The sequence below is a fragment of the Cherax quadricarinatus genome, chromosome 4, assembly GCF_038502225.1.
Source record: "Cherax quadricarinatus isolate ZL_2023a chromosome 4, ASM3850222v1, whole genome shotgun sequence".
Classification (NCBI taxonomy): Eukaryota; Metazoa; Arthropoda; class Malacostraca; order Decapoda; family Parastacidae; genus Cherax; species Cherax quadricarinatus.
This window is the reverse complement of record NC_091295.1, coordinates 15,464,675-15,490,028: the sequence shown is the minus strand read 5'-3', so window position 1 is coordinate 15,490,028 and position 25,354 is coordinate 15,464,675. Positions and strand designations below refer to the sequence as shown.

The following is a 25,354-nucleotide window of genomic DNA, read 5'->3' as shown; positions in this document are numbered from 1 at the left end:
AGATGCCATCACCAATCTTCGATAAAGGTTAGTAAAAATGTTATTTTATATGTTTATTTAAATTAATACATAATTGTACACTATATTTGTTGTGTGTACGTAAAACTATAATTTATCTCTATAAAATGTATTTTTTTGTGAATATTTTTGGGTTTCTGGAACGGATTAATTGTATTTCCATTATTTCTTAACCCTTAAATGGTCCAAACGTATATATACGTTCACTCAAGCAGTGCCCCGAATATTTTGTAAAAAAAAAAAAAAAAAAATTATAGAAAAAAGAAGACATTTTTTGACATGTCTTAGAATAAAAAAAATAGAGTCAGTACTTACCAAGATATGAGGCCGAGAAGTTGGCACTGGATGCTCATGTGACAGCAACATTGAGTCCTGCCGCTTGCAGAAGTGTTGCCTATATACCTTTTTTTCTATTTTTCATATTTTATGTAATTTTTATGTTTTAATAATTACAATTTGTAGTAGTTCTTGTCATTTTATAACCCATCTTTGTTCTGACACTGAAATTGTACTCAAATTGTCACAAACACACTGACAGGTGGACATTTACACCTGCCTTGGCCATTTACTATTGTCTTGGAATATATACAAAGTATTTATATGTCCCAGCAATGTTTTGGATATGTGGAAGTATATAATAATGAGGAGGAGGAGCAGAAGAAGAAGAAGAAGAGGAGGAAGAAGAGGAGGAAGAGGAGGAGGAAGAAGAGGAGGAAGAAGAGGAGGAGGAGGAGGAGGAAGAAGAGGAGGAGGAAGAGGAGGAAGAAGAGGAGGAGGAGGAGGAGGAAGAAGAGGAGGAGGAGGAGGAGGAAGAAGAGGAGGAGGAAGAAGAAGAGGAGGAGGAGGAAGAAGAGGAGGAGGAGGAGGAAGAAGAGGAGGAGGAGGAGGAGGAAGAAGAGGAGGAGGAGGAGGAGGAAGAAGAGGAGGAGGAAGAAGAGGAGGAGGAGGAGGAAGAAGAGGAGGAGGAGGAGGAAGAAGAGGAGGAGGAGGAGGAAGAAGAGGAGGAGGAGGAGGAAGAAGAGGAGGAGGAGGAAGAAGAGGAGGAGGAGGAGGAAGAAGAGGAGGAGGAGGAGGAAGAAGAGGAGGAGGAAGAAGAGGAGGAGGAAGGAGGAGGAGGAGGGAGGAGGAGGAGGAGGAAGGAGGAGGAGGAGGAGGAAGGAGGAGGAGGAAGGAGGAGGAAGAGGAAGGAGGAGGAGGAAAGAGGAGGAGGACTGAGGAAAGAGGAAAGAGGAGGAGGAAAGAGGCAGAGGAGGAGGAAAGAGGAAGAGGAGGAAAGAGGAGGAGGAGGAGGAAAGAGGAGAAGAAGAAGAAAGAGGAGGAGGCAGAGGAGAAAGAGGAGGAGGAGGAGAAGAAGAAAGAGGAGGAGGAGAAGAAAGAGGAGGAGGAGAAAGAGGAGGAGGAGGAGAAAGACAAAGGAGGAGGAAGAGGAGGAGGAGGAGGAGAAAGACAAAGGAGGAGAAAGAGCAGGAGGAGGAGGAGGAGGAGGAAAAAGACAAAGGAGGAGAAAGAGGAGGAGGAGAAAGACAAAGGAGGAGAAAGAGGAGGAGGAGGAGAAAGACAAAGGAGGAGAAAGAGGAGGAGGACGAGGAGAAAGACAAAGGAGGAGAAAGAGGAGGAGGAGGAGGAGAAAGACAAAGAAGAAAGAGGAGGAGGAGAAAGACAAAGGAGGAGGAGAAAGACAGGAGGAAAAAGAGGAGGAGGAAGAGAAAGACAAAGGAGGAGGAGGAGGAGAAAGACAAAGGAGGAGAAAGAGGAGGAGAAGGAGAAAGACAAAGGAGGAGAAAGAGGAGGAGGAGGAGGAGAAAGACAAAGGAGGAGAAAGAGGAGGAGGAGAAAGAGGAGGAGAAAGAGGAGGAGGAGGAGAAAGACAAAGGAGGAGAAAGAGGAGGAGGACGAGGAGAAAGACAAAGGAGGAGAAAGAGGAGGAGGAGGAGAAAGACAAAGGAGGAGAAAGAGGAGGAGGAGGAGGAGGAGAAAGAGGAGGAGAAGGAGGAGAAAGACAAAGGAGGAGAAAGAGGAGGAGGAGGAGGAGAAAGACAAAGGAGGAGAAAGAGGAGGAGGAGGAGGAGAAAGAGGAGGAGGAGAAAGACAAAGGAGGAGAAAGAGGAGGAGGAGGAGGAAGAGGAGAAGGTGGAGGAGGAGGAAGAGGAGGAGAAGGAGGAGGAGAAGAATAATATGTATTAATAATAATAGGTAATAATAAGTAATAATAAGATGAGATAACATCTGATAAGAGCTGACGTTTGATGAGCACACATGAGGGTGGGGGAGGGTGCAGCAGATAAGAAAAGATTAGAGGTGATATTTGATGAGCATCGCCCTCACTTTTCGCTGGTACACAAACATGTCTGTCTGTCTATTTGCCTGTCTGTCAAGCTCCCTGTTTCTCCGTCTAGCTCTCTGTCTCAGAGTGAGCCACAAGACTGCATCATCACCTTTACTCATATCTTCAAGCAGAGTATAGCACTTTGTCTGGATTTTTTGGGTTATCCTAGGTAATTTACACTATGTATACTTGTATTTATGTGTACTTGTGAGACAGAGATAGACAGACAGATAGGAAGAGAGAGACATATTGAAAGAGATACAGAGACAGATAGACAGACAGATAGAAGTAGACAGAGACAGAGATAGACAGACATAGATAGAGGAAGACAGAGATAGACAGAGATACAGAGATAGACAAACCCTAAACTTGGGGTTAACATCGCTTTCCTCTTAAAAGAGGAGTGTTAATATGTCATTACATCAGTGAATCCTTGGTGTTTGCCACACTGTTTGCTCTAGCTGGCATCCAATTTAACTGGTGCTCCCACAAGGTACTAAGTGATCCAAGATTTTTTTAATACCGTGCACACTGAGTGTTAGGACCCATTCTATGCTGACAAGGCATCTCAGGCCAATCGTGCCAAATTTGAAGGCAGGAAAAATAAAACTTATATATACGTTTGGGGCGCTACATGTAAGAACGTATATATACGGTTGGACTGTTTAAGGGTTAAGGGAAATATTGCTTCGCTTTTCAGTCTTTTTGAATTTAGAACTAGCTCCTGGAACGGATTAAGTTCGAAATTTGAGGTTCCACTGTATATACAGTGGACCCCCGACTTACGATATTAATTCATTCCAGAAGGCTGTGCAGGTGCCGTTGCTGAACGAATTTGCTCCCATAAGGAATATTGTAAATTAGATTAGTCCATTTCAGACCCCCAATAATACACTTACAGAAGCACTTACAAAAATACACTTACATAATTGTTCGAGTTGGGAGCTGTTCATAAGTCGGGGTTCCACTATATATACAGTGGACCCCTGCCTTACAATATTAATCCGTTTCTGAGAGCTCGTCGTAAGCCGAAATTATCGTTAGCCGAATTAATTTTCCCCCTAAGAAATAATTAAAATCAAATTTATCCGTTCCTGGCACCCCAAAGTATGAAAAAAAAATTTTTACCACATGAAATATTAATTTTAATACACACAAACTGAAGAAGACATGCACAATTACTACTCTACCAAGAATAGAATATATGACACTTACCTTTATTGAAGATCTGGTGATGGTTGATGGGATGGGAGGAGGGGAGATGGTGTAAGTTGTTATTGTTTGGTAGGGAAATCCCCTTCCATGAGGACTTGAGGTAGCAAGTCCTTTTCTGGGGTTATTTCCCTTCTTCTTTTAATGCCACTAGGACCTCTGTCACACAACAAATCTGTCCATAGAGCTCTGTACCTCCCGTTCCTTTAAGACTTTCCTAAAATGGGCCATAACAGTCATTGTATAGGTTGCCAACACGGCTTGCAGTAGCTGTGTCAGGGTGATTTTCATCCATAAAGGTTTGCAGTTCAACCCACTTTGCACACATTTCCTTAATCTTTGAAATAGGCAACTTCCTCAATTTCTCTTTCCCCTCCTCTGAAGTGTTTCCTCAGGTCTGGCCTCTTGCTGTTGAAGATGATCTTGCAGCTCTTCAGTGGTTAGTTCTTCACTGTCCTCCTCCACCAACTCTTCCACATCATCCCCACTAACCTCTAACCCCAAGGACTTCCCTAATGCCACAATGGATTCCACAACTGGCATAGACTTCTCAGGGTTAGCCCCAAACCCTTCAATATAGCTTTCTTCAACACATTGTGGCCACAGTTTCTTCCAAGCAGAGTTCAAGGTCCTCTTAGTCACTCCCTCCCAAGCCTTACCTATAAAGTTTACATAACTGAGGATACTAAAGTGATCTTTCCAAAACTCTCTTAGAGTCAATCGAGTGTCTGAGGTCACTTCAAAGCACTTTTGAAACATAGCTTTTGTGTAGAGTTTTTTGAAGTTTGAAATGACCTGCTGGTCCATGGGCTGCAGGAGAGGAGTGGTAATAGGAGGCAAAAACTTGACCTTAATGAAGCTCATGTCCCCAGAAAGTCACTCTGCCAAGTCTGAAGGATGACCAGGAGCATTGTCTAATACCAGGAGGCACTTAAGGTCCAATTTCTTTTCCATTAGGTAATTTTTCACAGTGGGGGCAAATGCATGCTGTAACCAGTCATAGAAAAGGTCCCTTACTGTTTGCCCTCCACATCACACACAAATTAGCCTTGAGGACATAGTTTTGCCTGAATGCTCTGGGAGTTTCAGAGTGATACACCAATAAAGGTTTCACTTTGCAATCACCACAAGTATTAGCACACATCAAAAGAATAAGCCTGTCTTTCATAGGCTTATGTCCTGGGAGTGCCTTTTCCTCTTGAGTAATGTAGGTCCTGCTTGGCATTTTCTTCCAAAACAGGCCTGTTTAGTCGCAATTAAACACTTGTTCAGGTTTCAATTCTTCACTGTCTATGTACTCCTTGAATTCCTTCGCATATTTTTCAGCTGCTTTCTGGTCCGAACTGGCAGCCTCACCATGCCTTATCACACTATGTATGCCACTACGATTCTTAAATCTCTCTAACCAACCTTAGCTGGCCATAAATTCACTCACATCACCACTAGTTGCAGGCATTTTTCTAATTAAATCGTCATGCAACTTCCTAGCCTTTTCACATACGATCACTTGAGAGATGCTATCTCCTGCTATCTGTTTTTTGTTTATCCACACAAATAACAGTCCCTCAACATCTTCTATCACTTGCGATCTCTGTTTTGAAAACAAACTTGCACCTTTTGCAAGAACAGCTTCCTTGATTGCCGTTTTGTTGGCCAAGATAGTAGTGATGGTTGATTGGGGTTTGGTATACAACCTGGCCAGCTCCGAGACACGCATTCCACTTTTGTACTTAGCAATTATCTCTTTCTTCATTTCCATAGTAATTTTCACCCTGTTTACCGCAGAGTTGGCACTAGAAGCTTTCTTGGGGCCCATGATGACTTATTTTGTGGTTACAAGCACTAAAAGCACTGTAATAATGTGAAATGTACCGAATGTATGCTTAGATGTGACCGCACTGGCTGGCTTGTAAACACTGGCACCCATGGGGCAGGTGAGGCCACATGTGGGATGCGTCCTGGATGAATCACGTAAGCAAGTTTTTTATCATGAGGCGAGACGTTGATCCAAGGCAGCCAGCTTTCAAGCAGGAGGCTTACAGCTTTTCATCTCATCCCCTGCATGCATCATCCTTACTAGAGATTTTAACAATGCTAGGAATTCGCAAGAACAGGCGAAATATTCACAAACACTGATCTCTGGCTGAAGGAGACTCGAACCTACGAACCTTGGAACAAGGTACACAGTGCTTTACCAACCTAGCTACACTGGTCAATGCCTTGGCGTCTAGCGTGAGCTAGAGTTTGATCCAAGGCAGCCAGCTTGAGTCTCCTTCAGCCAGAGATCAGTGTTTGTGAATATTTCGCCTGTTCTTGCAAATTCCTAGCATTGTTAAAATCTCTAGTAAGGCTGATGCATGCATGGGATGAGATGAAAAGCTGTAAGCCTCCTGCTTGAAAGCTGGCTGCCTTGGATCAACGTCTAGCTCACGCTAGACGCCAAGGTATTGACCAGTGTAGCTAGGTTGGTAAAGCACTGTGTACCTTGTTCCAAGGTTCGTAAGTTCGAGTCTCCTTCAGCCAGAGATCAGTGTTTGTGAATATTTCGCCTGTTCTTGCGAATTCCTAGCATTGTTAAAATCTCTAGTAAGGCTGATGCATGCAGGGCATGAGATGAAAAGCTGTAAGCCTCCTGCTTGAAAGCTGGATGCCTTGGATCAACGTCTAGCTCAGGCTAGACGCCAAGGTATTGATCAGTGTAGCTAGGTTGGTAAAACACTGCGTACCTTGTTCCAAGGTTCGTAGGTTCGAGTCTCCTTCAGCCAAAGATCAGTGTTTGTGAATATTTCGCCTGTTCTTGTGAATTCCTAGCATTGTTAAAATCTCTAGTAAGGTTGATGCATGCAGGGGATGAGACGAAAAGCTGTAAGCCTCCTGCTTGAAAGCTGGCTGCCTTGGATCAACGTCTAGCTCAGGCTACACGCCAAGGTATTGACCAGTGTAGCTAGGTTGGTAAAGCACTGCGTTCCTTGTTCCAAGGTTCGTATATATATATATATATATATATATATATATATATATATATATATATATATATATATATATATATATATATATAATGTATATATATATATACCCTGCCTCGGTGGGAGACGGCCGACTTGTTGAAAAAAAAAAAAAAAAAAATATATATATATATATATATATATATATATATATATAATGTATATATATATATATATCTTATATACAGTAGGCCCCCGCTTTACGGCATTCTGCTAAGACGGCGATGTCAAATTATGACCAGAATTTGCTATACGGCAAGCGGTCTTTCAAATACGGCGCCCCCCACCTGGTTTGTTTACATTCTCCATGACCACATCTATTATGTCAGGAAACTTTTCAAAATTTCAAGTGTTTTAAAGTTACTGCGTATCTTATATGTACTCTGATAATTATACTTACGTGTACCTGTACCTAAATATACAGTGGACCCCCAGTTTACGACATTATTTCATTCCAGAAGTATGTTCAGGTGCCAGTACTGAACGAATTTGTTCCAATAAGGAATATTGTGAAGTAGATTAGTCCATTTCAAACCCCCAAACATACACGTACAAACGCACTTACATAAATACACTTACATAATTGGTCACATTGGGAGCTGATCATAAAGCAGGGGTCCACTGTACTTGCACACTGTGCTGGTGTGCAGGTACAGTGGAACCTCAAATATCAAACTTTCATTGGTCCAGAAGGCTGTTCGAGTGCCTTTATAGAATGAATTTATTCCCATTAGGAATAATGTAAATTAGGTTAGTCCATTTCAGACCCTCAAAAATACACTTATAAATGCACTTACAAAAATACACTTACATAATTGGTTGTGTTGGGAGCAGTTCGATTTTTGAGGTTCCACTGTACACATTAAAATCGCTAAGTCTCTCTCTACTCATGACGCCAATACTACGTAATGATAATCACTCTTGGGCACACTAAATGTCTTATTTTACATTAATATAGGCATTTCCATTAATCCGTATATGATATTTTGCTCAAAATTATATATGAAACCCATTACATAGCATACAAACATGATACATACACTCACAGAATAAAAATTGACGTAAATATGATATTTGTTTATGAAGCTGTGTAGGTAGTGTCGGAAGAATTACGTTTTCTCTAGTCAAACTGGAGGATAACTGTAGAAAAATATTCTTTTCGTATGCCTTTACTCTATATATAGCAATTCATGACCCTTGTGGGTTTAGTGCCTTTTATAATAATAATAATAATAATAATAATATCTTCATTCACTCTAAAAATGGTGTGCTGCTGTTTTTTTATTCTGAACTAACTTGTGCACAGTGTAAGAGTATTTGTATTGTGAGGTAATTATTATTATAATAAAAAAATATTGAGGTAAATGTTTTACAAACTCTTACAAACGTACATGAATGAACTAAAAGTAGACACATATTAATACGCATTTATTTCGCCTGACCACGTGATCGCCCACTACCTGTTTAGTTTGTGTTCTTACATTGTTTCAACTCTGTATCTCGTTCTCTCTCTCGTTTACTCTTTCGTTAACTAGTTGGCTCTCGTTGACGATGGCATCTAAGGTTAGCTGTGAGAAAAAGAGGAGTCGTAAGCCTCTTGCTTTAAATGCCAAGTTAGAGGATGATGGTGTGCTGTTCTGATTTTATTCAATAAACACCCTGCCACTCGCCTCTCACACATTAATATTAATATTTTTAGGTAAGTAATAAGTGTACTCTGTGTGTATCTTACCTTTTATTGTGCTTTTAATGCCTATTTCGATTGCTAACTTAATATAAGTTAGTGTAAACTTGTTGTCTGGCATTTATTGCATATTTTATGTGCTCTGATAATAATACTTGTAGACCTGTGTGGTAGCCGGGTGGAGGGACAACATTACGTTTTCTCTGCTCAGCCATCAGAGAAAACGTGTATGAATCTGCGTTTGGCCCAGCCACTCCCCCACTCTGCTTTTGTTTACAATTTTCATCATGAATTTTTCATTACTTCTCCCTTCGTTTATGATGGCATCTAAAGGTAGTTGTTAAAAATGATTAAATTCAGTGAACAAGGTATGTCGATGTTCATAATATGGCTCTGGGCCACAGTGTAGGTAGCTGGTAGGTGTAGCCCAAGCTGGCTACACCTACCTATTAAGTATGAGACGGGGAGCCAGGGCTACCTACACCTCGGCTACCTGCACCTGACTTCCTACAAATAAGTGCTACTCACCTCTCTCCCAACATTAAGATTGCAAATACGTACTTTAAGATAAGTAATGAATGTACTGTGAATGTATTTTACTTTGTGTGTTTTTATTGCCTAGTTCTATTACTAACTTAATATAATTTAGTGTAAACTTGTTGTCTGGCATTTATATGGATTTATGAATGGAAAAAATGGCGTTCTGCCTTCCGGCGATGTCTGCTTTCTGACGATGTCTGCTTTCTGGCGACAGCCTGGAACCTAACCTGCTGTGTAAGTGGAGCCCTACTGTGTATGTATGTATGTATGTATGCATGTATATATATATATATATATATATATATATATATATATATATATATATATATATATCTTTCTTCTTTCTTTCAACAAACCGGCTGTATCCCACCGAGGCAGGGTGGCCCAAAAAGAAAAACGAAAGTTTCTCTTTTTAAATTTAGTAATTTATACAGGAGAAGGGGTTACTAGCCCCTTGCTCCATATATATATATATATATATATATATACAGTGGACCCCCGCATAACGGACGCCTTGCATAACGGACAATCCGCATAGCGGACGCTTTGATCGCTAAAATTTTGCCCCGCATAGCGCCCAAAAACCCGCTCAGCGGCCTTCGTCCGAGACGCGTCCAATGTGCGGCCTGAGCCAGCCTCATATGTTCCGCCGGTGGCATTGTTTACCAGCCAGCCTCCGCGGTAACATTCAAGCATACAATCGGAATATTTCGTATTATTACAGTGTTTTCGGTGCTGTTTCTGGAAAATAAGTGACCATGGGCCCCAAGAAAGCTTCTAGTTCCAACCCTACAGCAATAAGGGTTAGAATTCCTATAGAAATGAAGAAAGAGATCATTGATAAGTATGAAAGTGGAGTGCGTATCACCGACCTGGTCAGGTTGTACAAGAAACCCAAATCAACCATCTCTTCTATTGTGGCCAAGAAAACGGCAATCAAGGAAGCTGTTCTTGCCAAAGGTTTAACTGTGTTTTCGAAACAAAGATCGCAAGTGATGGAAGATGTTGAGAGACTCTTATTGGTTTGGATAAATGAAAAACAGCTAGCAGGAGATAGCGTCTCTCAAGCGATCATATGTGAAAAGGCTAGGAAGTTGCATGAGGATTTAATTAAAAAAATGCCTGCAACTAGTGATGATGTGAGTGAATTTAAGGCCAGCAAAGGTTGGTTTGAGAGATTTAAGAAGCGTAGTGGCATCCATAGTGTGATAAGGCATGGTGAGGCTGCCAGTTCGGACCACAAAGCGGCTGAAAAATATGTGCAGGAATTCAAGGAGTACATAGAAACTGAAGGACTGAAACCTGAACAAGTGTTTAATTGTGATGAAACAGGCCTGTTCTGGAAGAAAATGCCAAGCAGGACCTACATTACTCAGGAGGAAAAGGCACTCCCAGGACATAAGCCTATGAAAGACAGGCTTACTTTGTTGATGTGTGCCAATGCTAGTGGTGATTGCAAAGTTAAGCCTTTATTAGTGTATCACTCTGAAACTCCCAGAGCGTTCAGGCAAAAGAATGTCCTCAAGGATAATTTGTGTGTGCTGTGGAGATCAAACAGTAAGGCATGGGTCACTAGGGACTTTTTCTATAACTGGTTACACCATGCATTTGCCCCCAATGTCAAAGATTACCTAACTGAAAAGAAATTAGAACTTAAGTGCCTCCTGGTGTTAGACAATGCCCCTGGTCATCCTACAGACGTGGCAGAGCGACTTTATGGGGACATGAGCTTCATTAAGGTGAAGTTTTTGCCTCCTAATACCACTCCTCTCCTGCAGCCCATGGACCAGCAGGTCATTTCCAACTTCAAGAAACTGTACACAAAAGCTCTGTTTCAAAAGTGCTTTGAAGTGACCACAGACACTCGATTGACTCTAAAAGAGTTTTGGAAGGATCACTTTAATATCCTCAATTGTGTAAACCTTATAGGTAAGGCTTGGGAGGGAGTGACTAAGAGAACCTTGAACTCTGCTTGGAAGAAACTGTGGCCAGAATGTGTAGACAAAAGGGATTTTGAAGGGTTTGAGGCTAACCCTGAGAGGAGTATACCAGTTGAGGAATCAATTGTGGCATTGGGGAAGTCCTTGGGGTTGGAGGTTAGTGGGGATGATGTGGAAGAGTTGGTGGAGGAGGACAATGAAGAACTAACCACTGATGAGCTGATAGATCAACTTCAAGAGCAAGAGGCCAGACCTGCGGAAACTGGTTCAAAGGAGGGGAGAGAGAAATTGAAGGAATTGCCTACTTCAAAGATTAAGGAAATGTGTGCAAAATGGCTTGAAGTGCAAACCTTTTTTGACGAAAATCACCCTCACACAGCTATTGCAAGCCATGCTGGTGACTGTTACAATGACAATGTTGTGAACCACTTTAGACAAATCATAAAGGAACGAGAGGTACAGGCCACTATGGACAGATATGTTGTGCGAAAGAAGTCCAGTGACTCTGAAGCTGGTCCTAGTGGCATTAAAAGAAGAAGGGAAGTAACCCCAGAAAAGGACTTGCCTCCTCAAGTCTTAATGGAAGGGGATTCCCCTTCTAAACACTAACACTCTCTCTCCCCTCCTCCCATCCCATCAATCATCACCAGATCTTCAATAAAAGTAAGTGTCATGTAATTGTGCATGCCTTTTTCAGTTTGTGTGTACTAAAATTAACATTTTTTTGTGGTAAAAAAAATTTTTTTTCATACTTTTGGGTGTCTTGCACGGATTAATTTTATTTCCATTATTTATTATGGGGAAAATTCATTCACATAGCGAACATTTCGCATAACAGCCAGCCCTCTTGCACGGATTAAGGTCGCTATGCGGGGGTCCACTGTATATATATATATATATATATATATATATATATATACACACACACACACACATACATACATACATACATACATACGTAAACACAGGTCTCCCTCAACATTCGCGAGGGTTAGGGGATCAAGAGCCTTGTGAATGTTGAAAAACCGTGAATGTTTGGTGCCCCAATATATTGTAGGGAAATATAATACAATACTGCTTCCTTAACTTGTTGAACCATGAACAATCATAAAATACATGAAAACGTCGTAAATTGTACTAAATATATACATGTTACGCTTTAATAACATGTATGTTATTAAATACCACAGACTCCACCACTGCCTCCACCAATGCCTCCACCAATGCCTCAACCACTGCGAGTCCCTACTACCCTCCCTCCCACCCCCGCAACTGGCAGCCAACCCTCCCACCACTCAGTGTGGTGAGTGTTTTGTTTGTTCATTATTTGCTATTAAACTGCAGTATAAATAATGTAAACCCATTTATGACTGCATATTGGAATGGCTATTCGGACAGGTATTAGACAGTGACATCATGTGTTTACTCTTGAACACACCAAAGAATCAAACATTTCTGCTACTGCTAATAATAACAATAGTAATAATAATAATAATAAATATGATATAATTGAAGAAGGAAATTGTACAAAAATATGAGGGAGTGGTTGACACATCGTCAGTGTGACTTTGTTTATGCTGGAGTGAGCATTAGTCTCTGTGCTCTTCCAAACATTTCACAATAATTCAGCAGTTGAGGCAGTGGTATTTAATAACATATATCTTATAAATAATAATAGTACATGTTATTATTAATAACATGTATTATTATTATTATTAACATGTATATTATTAAATACCATTGCCTCAACCGCTGCCTCAAACCGCTGCCTCAACCACTGCCTCAATCGCTGCCTCAATTGCTGCCTCAATCGCTGCCTCAACCGCTGCCTTAATCGCTGCCTCAACAGCTGCCTCAACCTCTGCCTTAATCGCTGCCTCAACAGCTGCCTCAACCACTGCCTCCACCACTGCCTCCACCACTGCCTCAGTCGCTGCCTCAATCGCTGCCTCAACAGCTGCCTCAACCACTGCCTCAATCGCTGCCTCAACCACTGCCTCAATCGCTGCCTCAACCACTGCCTCTACCACTCCAGTCACACTCAATCTGCAAGCACCAAACACAATGAATTTTTGTGAAATGTTTGGAAGAGCATGGAGACTAATGCTCACTCCAGCATAAACAAAGCCATACAGACGATGTGTCAACCACTCCCTCGTATTTTTGTACAATTTCCTTCTTCAATTATATCGTATTTATTATTATTATTATTATTATTATTATTATTATTATTATTATTATTATTATTACTGCTACTATTGTTATTATTAGCTGTAGCAGAAATGTTTGATTCTTTGCTGTGTTCAAGAGTAAACACATGATGTCACCGTCTAATACCTGTCCAAATAGCCATTCCAATATACAGTCATGAATGGGTTTACATTACAGTGGACCCCTGCATAACGATTTTAATCCGTGCAAGAGGGCTCATTGTTAGGCGAAATGATCGGTATGCGAATGAATTTTCCCCATAAGAAATAATGGAAATCAAATCAATCCGTGCAAGACACCCAAAAGTATGAAAAAAAAAAATTTACCACATGAAATATACATTTTCCTACACACAAAGAGAAGGATACATGCACAATAGTAGAGTAGTACATGCACAATATATATTGTGCATGTACTACTCTACTAAATGAAGAATAAATGACACTTACCTTTATTGAAGATGCAGCAATGACTGATGAGACACTGTCCTGGGAGTGCCTTTTCCTCCTGAGTACTGTAGGTCCTGTTTGGCATTTTCTTCCAGAACAGGCCTTATCACACTGTGTATGCCACTACGATTCTTAAATCTCTCAAACCAACCTTTGCTGGCTTTAAATTCACCAACATGAGCACTAGTTCCAGGCATTTTTTCCTGTTCACCTGGGTGTTAGTCGACTGGTGTGGGTTGCATCCTGGGAGACAAGATTAAGGACCCCAATGGAAATAAGTTAGACAGTCTTCGATGACACTGACTTTTTTGGGTTATCCTGGGTGGCAAATCCTCTGGGGTTAATTGTTTCTTGGTATTCTCAATAAGCCACACCAACAACGGTGCTACAGCAGCAGCAGCAGCAGCTGACAGTGCAGCAGCAGCAGCAGCTGACGGTGGTACAGCAGCAGCAGCAGCTGTACCACTAATAGTAGCGATGGTTGATTGGGGTCTATTATACAACTTGGCCAGCTCGGAGACACGCACTCCACTTTCATACTTATCAATGATCTTTTTCTTCATCTCTATAGTAATTCTCACCCTTATTGCTGTAGGGTTGGCACTAGAAGCTTTCTTGAGGCCCATGGTCACTTATTTTGCAGATAAAATCACCAAAAACACTAACAATACGAAATGTTCCGATTGTATGCTTGGATGTTACCACTGAGGCTGGCTGGTAAACAATGCCACCGGCAGCACATGTGAGGCTGGCTAAGGGCGCACATTGGACGCGTCTCGGACGAACAGCGGTGAGTGGGTTTTTGAGCGGTATGTGAGGCAAAATTTTTGCAATAAAAGCGAGCGGTATGCGGATTAAACGTTATGTGATGCCAACGGTATGCGGGGGTCTACTGTATTTATACTGTAGTTTAATAGCAAATAATGAACAAACAAAACACTCACCACACTGAGTGGTGGGAGGGCTTGCTGCCAGTTGTGGGGGTCGGAGGGAGGGTAGTAGGGACTCACAGGTGGCAGGAAACTTAAATATGATTTGGCGGCTGGGAATTTGGTGGCTGGGAATTTGACGGTTGGGAATTCGTGAATGTGTGAAGCCCGTGAAAGTTGAAAACGTGAATGTTGAGAGAGATCTGTATATACACACCTACCATCCGACTTACGACTTGCTCGACATACGACGACTCGACTTACGACCGTGTTTTTTATGCCAAATTTCTGGGAAATAAACAAGTGTTTGTGTTGTACACAGTGTTTATCCTAAACCTTACAGTATAAAATACAGTACTAACAGCATAAAAAGTAAAGTAAAACATGAAATACCAAAATAAAACAATAAAATAAAGTCATTACAAAAATGTTATGTTGATATTCAGTAGTAAAGTTTGACTTACGTCCATTTCGACTTACGACCCTCGACCAGCGGCATTAATCCGTTCCAGAGAGCTAGCTGTTAGTCGAATTTGCCGTTAGTCGAATTAATTTTCCCCTTAAGAAATAATGGAAATAGAATTAATCCGTTCCAGACACCTGAAAGTATTTAACAAAATAGTTTTTTTACATGAAATATACATTTCCCTAAACAAAAATAAATGGTACATGCAGAATAAACAATAATTAAACGCCACTTACCATTATTGTGGAGTTGCTGATGAGTGATGTGCCAGCAGCAGGGGAGATTGAGGTCTTTTATTGTTTGGAAGGGGAATCCCCTTCCATAAAGACTTGAGGTACTAAGTCCTTTGGCAGGGTTACCTCCCTTCTTGGTTTTTTAATGTCACTAGGACCAGCTTGATAGTCACTGGACCCCTGTCTCACCAAAAATCTGTCCAGAGTGCTCTGTTTCTCACATGCCCTTAGGATTTCCCTAAAATGGGACACAAGAGTATCATTGTACATGTTGCCAATATGGCTTGCAACAGCTGTGACAGGATAAAATTCATCGATAAATGCTTGCACCTTTGTAAACATTGTACACATTTCCCTAATCCTTGACAAAGTCATCTTCCTCCGTCTCTCTTCCTCCTGCTCTGAAGAACATTCCTGAGATGTGATCTGTTGCTGTTGCACCTGAAGCTCTTGCAGGTCTGAAGTGGTTAGGTCTTCCTCATCATTCTGCACCAGCTCTTTCACATCCTCGCCACAAACCTCCAACCCCAAGGACTTCCCCAATGACACAATAGCTTCCACTACTGGTATAGGCTCCTGAGGGTTAGCCCCAAACCCTTCAAAATCCCTCTCTTGTACACATTGTGGCCACAGTTTTCAACAAGCAGAGTTCAAAGTCCTGGTAGTCACTCCCTCCCAAGCCTTACCAATAAGGTTTATGCAACTGAGGATATTGAAGTAATCTTTCTAAAACTCTCTTAGGGTCAGTTCAGTGTCTGAGGTCACTTCAAAGCACTTTCGAAACTGCTTTGGTGCAGAGTTTTTTGAAGTTTGAAATGACCTGCTGGTCCATAGGCTGGAGGAGAGGAGTTGTATTAGGAGGCAAAAACTTCACTGTAACAAAGCTAAACTCCCCTGCAATTTGCTCTTGCAAGTTGGGAGGATGAGCAGGAGCACTGTCCAGTACCAGGAGGCACTTGAGCGACAATTTCTTTTCCTGGAGGTATTTTGTCACAGTGGGGCCAAACACACCATAAAACCAGTCCACAAAAAGTTCCCTAGTGACCCATGCCTTACTGTTTGATTTCCACAGCACACACAAGTTGTTCTTGACGATATTGTTTTTCCTGAAGACACTGGGAGTTTCAGAGTGATTGTTATGTTGGTAGGTCTTTTATTACTTTGATAGTAAGGTTCTCACTACATGTTCTAGTGTGGGGTAGCTTTTTACTTAATGGCCTTATCTGTCTAGGGGTAATACTTACATCATGGCTGATCATCTTGAGTGTCTCTGATACCCTTTCACCAGCCCTCTTCACAGGTTATGTAAACTACTACTATAAAAATATAACTGCATTCTCAATAGATATGTACAGAATATACAATCACAGCCTCACATTTTCAAAACAAAATCTACACACTCCATACCTGTTCTCCACATGGTGTGTTCCAACAACTTTTGTCCTTCTCTCTTCTTGACATAACTCTGGGCTAACCAGTGTTTTGACACACTTTAGTCACCCTGGGTATGGTGGCCACAACTTAAATTATAAAAACTCACCCCTGGAGCACACATGATGCCCCAAAAGATAGAAGAAGGACCCAAAGATCCTGCCAGGTTGAAGGTCAGCCACAGAGAGAGAGAGTCAGAGAGAGGGAGAGAGAGAGAAGCCTACCTAAGCTCCTCCCACCAAAACAAAAGACTGTTGCCAAGCACAATTCTCCAGTTACCACAATTCTACCACACCTTAATTTTACTTTTACAAAAAGAAATACAACTTTATAAACTACTTATTTAAATTGTGTTTATGTGTCTATAGTATAACCTATTATATTGAGAAAAATAGGCTTGACCCAGCTGCCTCTCAGTCATAAGGTTGATCAGTCCTTCTGACATTTAGAGCAAAGTCCCCATCAATTCAATATAATTAGGTATTCCAGAGTAACTGTTACTTATAAATACATGTTGGGTCCTATAGCCCCATAACAGTGATACACCAATAAAGGCTTCACTTTGCAATCACCACTAGCATTACTACACAACATTAATGTCAGCCTGTCTTTCATAGGCTTATGTCCTGGGAGTGCCTTTTCCTCCTGAGTAATGTAGGTCCTGTTTGGCAGTTTCTTCCAAAACAGGCCTGTTTCGTCACAGTTAAACACTTGTTCAGGTTTTAAGTTTTCAGTGTCTATATATTCCTTAAAGTCCTTCACATATTTTTCAGCTGCTTTTTTGTCTGAACTGGCAGCCTCACCATGCCTTGCCACACTGTGTATGCCACTACGATTCTTAAATCTCTCAAACCAGCCTTTGCTGGCCTTAAATTCATCAATATCATCACTATTTTGAGGCATTTTCTTAACGAGATCATCATGGAACTTCCTTGCTTTTTCACACATTATTAACTGAGACATACTATCTCCTGGTAATTGTTTTTTGGTTTATCATTACCAGTAACAGTCACTCTACCTCTTCAATTGTTTGCGATCTCCGTGTTGAAAACATACTTGCACCTTTTGTAACAACAGCTTCCTTGATTACCTTTCTGTTTGCCAAGATAGTACTGATGGTTAAATGGGGTTTGTTGTAAAGCCTTTCCAACTCGGACGTACGCATTCCACTTTCATATTTTTCAATGATCTCTGTCTTCATTTCCATAATAATTCTCACCCTTTTTACCACAGGCATGGCACTAGAAGCTTTCTTTGGGCCCATGGTGGCTTATTTAGCACTAAAAACACTGGAATAATACAAAATATATCACAGGTACACATGGAATTGACCGCAACACTTGTAAACAGTGGCACACCGAGTCTTGGAGTGGCTGGGCCCTCTCAGGCCGCGCTCCAGCCACATGGACACGTTTGAGATGAACGCCATTAGAAGAGTTTTTCACTGTTGGTAGAGCCATTTTTTTATGCCAAAGAGCGCCATTAGACGAATTTGCCATTACTTGATGCCGCTGTTAGTTGAGGGTCTGCTGTATTAATGTTTTATAGGATATTTGATGCTCCTTAGAGTGATTATTATTGTGTTATTATTATTATTATCATTATTAATATGGCATCTTCAAGTAGGTAGTAGGTTGGTAGACAGCAACCACCCAGGGAAGTACTACCGTCCTGCCAGATGACTGTGAAACAGAAACCTGTAACTGTTTTGCATGATGGTAGGATTGCTGGTTTCTTTTTCTGTCTCATAAACACGCTAGATAACAGGGATATCTTGCTACTCCTACTTACACTTCGGTCACACTTCACAGACATGCACATGCATATATATATACATACATCTAGGTTTTTCTCCTTTTTCTAAATAGCTCTTGTTCTTCTTTATTTCTTCTATTGTCCATGGGGAAGTGGAAAAGAATCTTTCCTCCATAAGCCATGCGTGTCGTATGAGGCGACTAAAATGCCGGGAGCAATGGGCTAGTAACCCCTTCTCCTGTAGACATTTACTAAAAAAGAGAAGAAGAAAAACTTTATAAAACTGGGATGCTTAAATGTGCGTGGATGTAGTGCGGATGACAAGAAACAGATGATTGCTGATGTTATGAATGAAAAGAAGTTGGATGTCCTGGCCCTAAGCGAAACAAAGCTGAAGTGGGTAGGGGAGTTTCAGTGGGGGGAAATAAATGGGATTAAATCTGGAGTATCTGAGAGAGTTAGAGCAAAGGAAGGGGTAGCAGTAATGTTAAATGATCAGTTATGGAAGGAGAAAAGAGAATATGAATGTGTAAATTCAAGAATTATGTGGATTAAAGTAAAGGTTGGATGCGAAAAGTGGATCATAATAAGCGTGTATGCACCTGGAGAAGAGAGGAATGTAGAGGAGAGAGAGAGATTTTGGGAGATGTTAAGTGAATGTATAGGAGCCTTTGAACCAAGTGAGAGGGTAATTGTGGTAGGGGACCTGAATGCTAAAGTAGGAGAAACTTTTAGAGAGGGTGTGGTAGGTAAGTTTGGGGTGCCAGGTGTAAATGATAATGGGAGCCCTTTGATTGAACTTTGTATAGAAAGGGGTTTAGTTATAGGTAATACATATTTTAAGAAAAAGAGGATAAATAAGTATACAAGATATGATGTAGGGCAAAATGACAGTAGTTTGTTGGATTATGTATTGGTAGATAAAAGACTGTTAAGTAGACTTCAGGATGTACATGTTTATAGAGGGGCCTCAGATATATCAGATCACTTTCTAGTTGTAGCTACACTGAGAGTAAAAGGTAGATGGGATACAAGGAGAATAGAAGCATCAGGGAAGAGAGAGGTGAAGGTTTATAAACTAAAAGAGGAGGCAGTTAGGGTAAGATATAAACAGCTATTGGAGGATAGATGGGCAAATGAGAGCATAGGCAATGGGGTCGAAGAGGTATGGGGTAGGTTTAAAAATGTAGTGTTAGAGTGTTCAGCAGAAGTTTGTGGTTACAGGAAGATGAGATTAAGACACATGTGCAACATCTGGGTATCTTTATTGTAGACGTTTCGCCATCCAGTAGCTTTATCAATACAAATTCTAGGACATAACTTGAAGACAGTAGAACTATGTACAGAAGATGAGGTAATCAGTCCCTCAACCTAGGAGTAGGTGCGAAGAGCACCATAGTCGTGGAGATTCTGAAGCAGAAGAAAGGAGCCTGGCGCTTATATAGTAACGTCAGGTGTAGCAGACGAGGGCATATTCACTGGTAGGCGGGATTCCCAGTAGAAGTAGGTCCTTCCCAAAGTGATGGGTTAGTAGTAGTAGTTGTCGTAGTCGTGAAGGTATTGTACATGTCCTCAGAATTAAGATTCCATTATGTTGCAGTGTCTGACAAGTTGTGTACGAATGGTATATACAGGAAAGTGGGTGCGGGAGGGAAGAGGAGCGATTGGTGGAATGATGATGTAAAGAGAGTAGTAAGGGAGAAAAAGTTAGCATATGAGAAGTTTTTACAAAGTAGAAGTGATGCAAGGAGGGAAGAGTATATGGAGAAAAAGAGAGAGGTTAAGAGAGTGGTGAAGCAATGTAAAAAGAGAGCAAATGAGAGAGTGGGTGAGATGTTATCAACAAATTTTGTTGAAAATAAGAAAAAGTTTTGGAGTGAGATTAACAAGTTAAGGAAGCCTAGAGAACAAATGGATTTGTCAGTTAAAAATAGGAGAGGAGAGTTATTAAATGGAGAGTTAGAGGTATTGGGAAGATGGAGGGAATATTTTGAGGAATTGTTAAATGTTGATGAAGATAGGGAAGCTGTGATTTCGTGTATAGGGCAAGGAGGAATAACATCTTGCAGGAGTGAGGAAGAGCCAGTTGTGAGTGTGGAGGAAGTTCGTGAGGCAGTAGGTAAAATGAAAGGGGGTAAGGCAGCCGGGATTGATGGGATAAAGATAGAAATGTTAAAAGCAGGTGGGGATATAGTTTTGGAGTGGTTGGTGCAATTATTTAATAAATGTATGGAAGAGGGTAAGGTACCTAGGGATTGGCAGAGAGCATGCATAGTTCCTTTGTATAAAGGCAAAGGGGATAAAAGAGAGTGCAAAAATTATAGGGGGATAAGTCTGTTGAGTATATCTGGTAAAGTGTATGGTAGAGTTATTATTGAAAGAATTAAGAGTAAGACGGAGAATAGGATAGCAGATGAACAAGGAGGCTTTAGGAAAGGTAGGGGGTGTGTGGACCAGGTGTTTACAGTGAAACATATAAGTGAACAGTATTTAGATAAGGCTAAAGAGGTCTTTGTGGCATTTATGGATTTGGAAAAGGCGTGTGACAGGGTGGATAGGGGGGCAATGTGGCAGATGTTGCAGGTGTTTGGTGTAGGAGGTAGGTTACTGAAAGCAGTGAAGAGTTTTTATGAGGATAGTGAGGCTCAAGTTAGAGTATGTAGGAAAGAGGGAAATTATTTCCCAGTAAAAGTAGGCCTTAGACAAGGATGTGTGATGTCACCGTGGTTGTTTAATATATTTATAGATGGGGTTGTAAGAGAAGTGAATGCGAGGGTCTTGGCAAGAGGCGTGGAGTTAAAAGATAAAGAATCACACATAAAGTGGGAGTTGTCACAGTTGCTCTTTGCTGATGACACTGTGCTCTTGGGAGATTCTGAAGAGAAGTTGCAGAGATTGGTGGATGAATTTGGTAGGGTGTGCAAAAGTAGAAAATTAAAGGTGAATACAGGAAAGAGTAAGGTTATGAGGATAACAAAAAGATTAGGTGATGAAAGATTGGATATCAGATTGGAGGGAGAGAGTATGGAGGAGGTGAATGTATTCAGATATTTGGGAGTGGACGTGTCAGCGGATGGGTCTATGAAAGATGAGGTGAATCATAGAATTGATGAGGGGAAAAGGGTGAGTGGTGCACTTAGGAGTCTGTGGAGACAAAGAACTTTGTCCTTGGAGGCAAAGAGGGGAATGTATGAGAGTATAGTTTTACCAACGCTCTTATATGGGTGTGAAGCATGGGTGATGAATGTTGCAGTGAGGAGAAGGCTGGAGGCAGTGGAGATGTCATGTCTGAGGGCAATGTGTGGTGTGAATATACAGTAATGCAGAGAATTCGTAGTTTGGAAGTTAGGAGGAGGTGCGGGATTACCAAAACTGTTGTCCAGAGGGCTGAGGAAGGGTTGTTGAGGTGGTTCGGACATGTAGAGAGAATGGAGCGAAACAGAATGACTTCAAGAGTGTATCAGTCTGTAGTGGAAGGAAGGCGGGGTAGGGGTCGGCCTAGGAGAGGTTGGAGGGAGGGGGTAAAGGAGGTTTTGTGTGCGAGGGGCTTGGACTTCCAGCAGGCATGCGTGAGCGTGTTTGATAGGAGTGAATGGAGACAAATGGTTTTTAATACTTGACGTGCTGTTGGAGTGTGAGCAAAGTAACATTTATGAAGGGGTTCAGGGAAACCGGCAGGCCGGACTTGAGTCCTGGAGATGGGAAGTACAGTGCCTGCACTCTGAAGGAGGGGTGTAAATGTTGCAGGTTAAAAACTGTAGTGTAAAGCACCCTTCTGGCAAGACAGTGATGGAGTGAATGATGGTGAAAGTTTTTCTTTTTTGGGCCACCCTGCCTTGGTGGGAATCGGCCAGTGTGATAATAAAAAAAAATAAAAAAAGACTAATAAGACACTCTTAGTGATTTTAATGTGTACCTGCATGCCAGCACAGTGTGTAAGTTTACCTAGGTACAGGTACACATACATATAATTATCAGTTATAATAATAATGTAGGTATGAAGTCCACCTGGGCTACATACCTACACCTACCTACATAGCTACACGATATTTAATGTGGCCCAGAGACACATTATTACCATCAACATTCTACGTTCGCTGAGTTTAATCGTTTCTATCAACTACCTTGAGATGCCATCATAAACAAATGGAGAAGTAATGAATAATTCATGCCTTGAATTGTAAACAAAAGCATTATGTATTAACCCTTTCAGGGTCTGTGCCGTAGATCTACGGCTTTACGTTGAGGGTCCAAACCGTAGATCTATGCCATGAGCTCAGCTCACTCTGATGAGCTGTGAGCAGTAAATTTGGGCCTAGATATGAGAGAATACATCTATGTGGTATGTGTGCACCACAAAAAACAAATCCTGCAGCACACAGTGCATATTGAGAGAGAAAACTGAGACCGTAATTTTCGATTAAAACAGCAACTTTGCAGTGTTTTTTCATATGTTTTTACAGTTGTATTTGTGATTTCTTGGTCTTGTTTGATAGAATGGAAGATATATTACAGACATAAAGATGATTTTGATTGGTTTTAGTATTGAAAATGGCTTGAAACTGAGCTGAAAGTAGTGGAAATGTTAAATTTTTGCCAATGTTCAAGAGTAAATAAATGACCTCACACGTCTAATACACGCCAGCTGTTGGGTCTAATATACGTTCACAAATGTGCTGATATTATTTATGCAATTATTACAATATTGCATGATAGTAAATCTTCTATTTTTTGGTTTGAATAAAAATTCATTATGTGAATTAAAAATTAAGATGGAATTCATTTGTAAAGCCTGAAACTGTAACTAATGAACAGAGGAAATGTTAGTTTAGTGCCAGGAATGCTTGCATTGTTTATTCTGGACCCTATTTTGAACTTTCCACTAAATTGGCCAAATTACCAATTTTCAATCATTTTATTTTGTAGTTGAAACAGTTGAGATGGCGATTTCTTGTGCTCAATCGTTAGAATAGAAGTAATACTAGTGAAATAGCTAAGAATTTGGTCGACTGGAATAAGGTAATTGGCCTAAAATGGGAGTCAAAGTCGGCAAAATCGCCGATGTGTAAATATCGCTGACACGTCAAAATTTGCGAGAGCATAATTTCATCAATTTTCCATCAAATTTTGTACTTTTTGTTTTATTACCTTCAGAAAAAGATTCTCTACCATTTCATAAGAAAAATAAAATTATTTTTTGAAAATTCTTGGACACTGGTGCACACTTCGAAATTCGGCCTCTGGACCCTGAAAGGGTTAATAATAATAATAATAATAATAATAATAATAATAATAATAATAATAATAATACATGTAATAATCTTTTACTTTTATGTTCTCTGTGTTGTTTGTAATTCCAAATTAACCCCTTAACTGTCCAAACAGATGCTGGTGTAGTCCTTCATGGCACCAAGAAAATGGCAGAAGACCTTCCAGGTAAGATCTGTGTAACTGTAATTGTGTGTACTACCTGAATAAACTTAATTTAGGTAATATTACTAATAATGGTAATATACGTGTACAGGTCTCCCTCAACATTCACGTTTTCCACTTTCACAGGCTTTGAACATTCGCGAATTCCCAGCCGCCAAATCATATTTATGTTGAGGATTTTGAAGGTAATGAATGACATTGATTGAGGCATAATTCCCTACAAAACTCACTTTATAGATATGAAGAAATGGTCTCAGTTGCCCATCACAATGTTCTTCACAAGGAAGCCTGCCACTACAGTCTCAGTCCCTTTACCCAAGGTCCTATTGATGCTAAAACCTTGGGTAGTTTCAAATTTAGGTTGGATAAATATATGAGTGAGAGGGGTTAGATTTGAGTGAGACTTGCACATGAGTAAATAGAATTATCTAAGCTTATTGCTTGGGTAGCATTTATAATGTTAGTGGGTTGGATTTGTGAAGCACCTGCCAAGTATAGGCCAACAGGCCTACTGCAATGTTCCTCCTTTCTTATGTTCTTGGGTTGATGAGTGGAACAGTCTGTCTAGTATGGTTATAAGAAGATATGAACATAAGAAAGGAGGAACACTGCAGCAGGCCTGTTGGTCCATACTAGGCAGGTCCTTCACAATCCATCCCAATAAATTAAGGAAGCAGTATTGTATTAGATTTCCCTACAATATATTGAGGCACCAAACATTCATGAGGCTCATGATCCCCTAACCCTCACGAATGTTGAGGGAGACCTATTTGTGTATTATTAACACATTGCACTATTCTACTGCAACATTGTATTAATATTAACCTTTTAACTGTGTCTGACATACTAGTATATAGATACTTAAAAGTGTCCTGTTGTGCATTATGAGGATTGCTAAACCATTTACTAATTACTTTAGCCCTTAGACTGTTTCGGTCCTATATATACATCTCACGATCCAATGTGTTTGACATATATATATATTCAAAAATTCTGGCGGCTTCAAATCAAGAGGGAGAAATAAATAACAAAAAGGCACATTACCGTGACTGGAACGATACACAAATAACCCGCACATAAAAGAGAGAAGCTTACGACGACGTTTCGGTCCGACTTGGACCATTGACAAAGTCAATGGTCCAAGTCGGACCGAAACGTCGTTGTAAGCTTCTCTCTTTTATGTGCGGGTTATTTGTGTAAGAGGGAGAAAGCTGGTAGGCCAACATGTGAGAGAATGGGTCTGTGTAGTCAGTGTGCACAGTATAAAAAAATTCTGCAGCACACAGTGCATAATGAGAAAAAACTCCTAACCGTGATTTTGGATTAAAATGCCGACTTTGAGGTATATTTTCGTATAGTATTTATGGTTGTATTCTCGTTTTCTTGGTCTCATTTAATAGAATGGAAGACATTTTATAGAAATAGAAATGATTTTGATTGGTTTCACAATGAAAAGGACCTTGAAATGGAGTTGAAAGTAGCAGAAATGTTAGATTTTTGCCGATGTTCAAGAGTAAACAAATGACATAATTGTCCAATAAATGTCCATCCAACCATTCTGATACGCAGTCATGAATGGGTTGACATTATTTAAACAATTATTACAATATTGCAGTAGTCTGCATAACAGTAAATCTTCTATTTTTTGTCTGAATAAAAATTCAAAATAGAAAGCAAGAGTAATATCAGAGGGACCTGGAGACATGACTGATGAACAAAGAA

At 40.6% G+C, this 25,354-nt stretch overlaps 1 protein-coding gene across 11 annotated transcripts in view; it reads left to right on the top strand.

The window, feature by feature from the left end:
- The window catches only part of LOC128684182 (uncharacterized), a 132,241-nt gene that overhangs the window by 9,427 nt on the left and 97,460 nt on the right, over window positions 1-25,354 (top strand). For 8 of the 11 annotated variants that reach the window (XR_011393228.1, XM_053770324.2, XM_070094670.1 and 5 more), the window contains exon 2: window positions 23,585-23,635. Coding sequence is in view for 10 of the 11 variants with exons in the window: in XM_053770324.2 (XP_053626299.1) it covers window positions 23,585-23,635 (51 nt within the window). In the remaining variant the exon portion in view is untranslated. Of the gene's footprint in view, window positions 1-23,584; window positions 23,636-23,758; window positions 23,818-25,354 lie in introns of all 11 variants that reach the window. The other 3 variants (XM_053770326.2, XM_070094678.1, XM_053770327.2) reach the window with 1 other exon arrangement.